Raw genomic sequence first — 3666 nt, forward strand, 5'->3', positions numbered from 1 at the left:
GAAAACAAGATATATACATTCTACATTTTTTTTTACATTTATTAAATTAAAAATCATTAATTTTTTGTTTTTATTTTGTGGCAAAATCATTTAGTAAATGGAATGAAATAAAATCTATGATATTTTTTTTTTTACTAATTTAAGTATTTATATCACACATTTTCTTTATTAATTAAAAAAAAAAAAAAAAAAAAAAAAAAAAAAAAATCAAATAAAAGACAAATTTAATAAATTTTATTCTCTTTTCTTTTCCAAATGTAGAAATATGCGAGATAATCTTAATAAAATTATCCATAAAATCGGTTAGACTATTAATTTCTTTTGTTAGATATACAAAAGAATAATGATTGTGAAAGGAATATAGAATTGTATTAGCATTATTGAGGGACTAAAATGACTGATTGCACTTTATTTATCCTGCAATTTCGTTTCCATTATTATATTCTAATAATCTACATTAATGGAATGTATTGAAATCGCGTCAAATCAGCTCCTTTGCGTTTCAAGTCCACATAATCCTATCAGTTGGATCAGTTTATGTGACGAATGCAATGTCCTTTCATTGATGGAGGTGCTGGATCGATTCTGATGAGATTACGCGATTTACGTTTTCTACAATTCTTCTTGAATATCTATTAAAATGAAACTAGTCGAATTGTAAGAGAAAGAAAATACAGGGACAAAGAGAAGGAGAGGAGTGGCTATTTATAAAAGCAAAAAGTCTGACACATTTAATTTAACGTATAAACTTATTTATAAATATATAAGTAGACAACAGCGAAATAATGTATATATATATATATATAAATGGCGCCTATAATTTATAAATAATAATAGTTATATGTTGCCTAAGCATACATATTTGCATAACATTAGATTACTCTAATAATGCTGATAATTGGCTGTAGACATTATGGCTTTTTATATAAATAGTTAATATTCAGTAATACTAGTTATTGTTGATAAATCATTTAATTATTTGGAAATGTAAATACTGATGTATCTTCATAATAATTGTCCTGTGTAAAATACGGATTTCTATTTTCATATTCATGACTTTCCAAGTACGGCTTCTCATCGTAATTAATTCGATCGACATATTTTATATTATCGTTCTCTCTAATGTATTCCTAATTTATAATAATAAATTTTGCACATTAAAAATATATTGAAACATTAAAAATGAAAAGTAAAAATGTCGAATATTATACCTCGTCAGAAAATTTATGATCTCTATGCGAAGAATCCATTTTACTATTATGATCCATACTCAAATCATTGAATGTATTAAATGATTTTACAATACGATATAATTGCGAGTCATTCTCTTGTTTATTTGTCGGAAAGACAATTTTATTCGATTCACTTTTTTTAATTTTCGTTGAAAGAATATTATTCGTATCTTCGTTTTTCTCTTCATAGTGATTGCTATTATCGAGCGTAAGTTTTCCCGTTCCAGTTCGATCAGCTTCTGGTCCTAAATACACTTGAGGCGAAACGTATCCGGCGCTTGATTGCACATCCTTATTCCGTAAATCTGAAAGGAGGTATTTGTTTGTAATTCTGATGACGTTTCGTCGAATGAAATCATAAAATTTTCAATATTACCTGAACTTTTGCTAAATGGATAATATGGAAATTGCGAAGGCCTGTAGTAATTACCACTGTGACTATTAAAGAAGCGAAAAAAGCCGCCGTTATAGTTATTTAAATATAAAATAAGTTGCTCAGGATTTTGAGGACATCGAGGATACTCTCGATAACACGAGTACGGCCGTCCTCTGTTTGCATATCCAATTAGAGCTGCTCTACCAAATGTTAAAATTGGAGAGCTCCCGCTTAGATCGACAGCGGTTAATAACCTAAGATTATAAGGAAAAATTTAATATTTTTGAAATATATCGCTTCGAGAAAGATAAATAATGATTTTTTAAGAGCAATTTTAATTAAAACATTGGAAAGCGGAAAAATCGAACGATTATGGTGTAAAGCACACAAGCTCCATTAAAGCCTATGTTTTGCGAATGAAATTTTGGCGCCATTATCTTTATAATCAATAGATAGGTACGCAGTGGATCTAGGAGCACGTAGACAGACGCGTTAACGAGATTCCTCTAAAAAAAAAAAAAAAAATAAATAAATAAATAAATAAATAAAAATAAAAAAAAGAAGAAAAAAAGAAGAAAAAAAGAAAAGTAAAATTAAAAAAATAAAAAAAAATTCTTCCGAAAAGTTTGTCAAAGTAAAAATAGCTCCAACTATCTTGAAAATTTGACGTTTGTACACATTCTAGCAATACGCGTTCCCCAATCCACTGGCACATCTTCCACTCCTATTCTCGGAATAACAATACGCATCCGGCTGGCCATAATAAAGCTCAAGAAGCAGAATAAAACTCTCTTTGCTGCATCGATAGCGCGGCGCGAGCAGACGAAATTCTTTACCAAAAAAGTGTGCTCGGGCCGAAGCTCGGGGAGGCCGAAGTTTGCCTGTAAGCAAGACTCCCGGGCGTTGAACCACTGGCCACTTCGCAAAGAATCCTTGGAATGCACTTCAAGTCGTCGTACCGAGCGATCGAGGATAAGGCGCCAAATAAGTTGTTGCCCGGTCTGGTGAAACTAGCTAAATCAAATAAATTCGGTAAGCTGGGGAGTGGCAGTCCTCCGGTAAGCAGCGACGCTATCTGTAACGATCCAACCTTTGTTTACGTTCCATTAAGTAAGCCTGCGACTCGCTCACTGGGGAGTCCAGCCGATTATAATTAGGGAGATATTTACCGTCTCGGTGATATAATGATTCGAGGAGGACGCGCCATCGAAGACTCTCGGATAATGTGGAATGGGATGCGATTGCCTTGCCTCCTCGTCAATGCGACTCCATATTATTTTGTTATAATTGGCATTTTGCTGCGCGATAATCATCGTCGCCAGATCGTTCATGCACCTAGTACGTGCAACAATACGTGAATAATTACGCGAATAACATGTCGGGCTTTAATCGTCATTAAATATTTGCGACGTTGAAATATAATTGATAAATGTGATAAGTAGCGTCTTTGCGCAGTCCCAATGCCGAATAATTCGCGTAATTGAAAGAATGAGTAACCCATACATTCAGCACATTGATTATCAATTATCCTTGGGTAAATTTGTTCTGTCGATATTTTTTGTATTTGGACGTTAAGTCCCTCGTTACTCCTCATCGAGTATACAATTGCAATTTTAATGTTTCGCCCCGTCGCTATTTCACTGCATGGACGAACAATTTGCGCTTTGAATTCTATTGCCGTCATAACGATTAACATAGGTAATGGCCGCCCAATTATATCACGCGTAATCCCTATTGATGATGGCGTTAAAAATCCAAGGCTAAGGCAGTGGAGTTGGTATATAGAAGTGGGAAAACTCACAGTAAAAGATCGGCGATGTTGTACGTCCTCGTATCCTCGTCGAAGTTGCAGATCCTCCTCGATCGCGGCGTTTCCGGACTCTCGGGTCGCTGGCCCTCGAGCGTCAAAATATCGGCGATCGCTAGTCCCATCAGCAATCCCAAAATCAATGAGTATTTCGGATAAACGAGAACCATCGCTTGGGCTTCCAATGATTGAAGAGACTGGTGGCGGGTAGATAGATAGATAGATAGATAGATAGATAGATAGATATAGAT

At 34.2% G+C, this 3666-nt stretch overlaps 1 protein-coding gene across 1 annotated transcript; it reads right to left on the reverse strand.

The window, feature by feature from the left end:
• Positions 1-826: 826 nt before the first annotated feature.
• On the reverse strand, positions 827-3610 carry LOC105361959 (uncharacterized). The gene is given in 6 exon segments (XM_011499280.1): positions 827-1130; positions 1212-1492; positions 1495-1862; positions 2445-2683; positions 2778-2943; positions 3410-3610. Coding segments are annotated over 6 exon segments (1389 nt in total). The 5' UTR covers positions 3586-3610; the 3' UTR covers positions 827-971.
• Positions 3611-3666: the final 56 nt, after the last annotated feature.

Source organism: Ceratosolen solmsi, unplaced genomic scaffold (genome assembly GCF_000503995.2).
Source record: "Ceratosolen solmsi marchali unplaced genomic scaffold, CerSol_1.0 scaffold2, whole genome shotgun sequence".
Classification (NCBI taxonomy): Eukaryota; Metazoa; Arthropoda; class Insecta; order Hymenoptera; family Agaonidae; genus Ceratosolen; species Ceratosolen solmsi.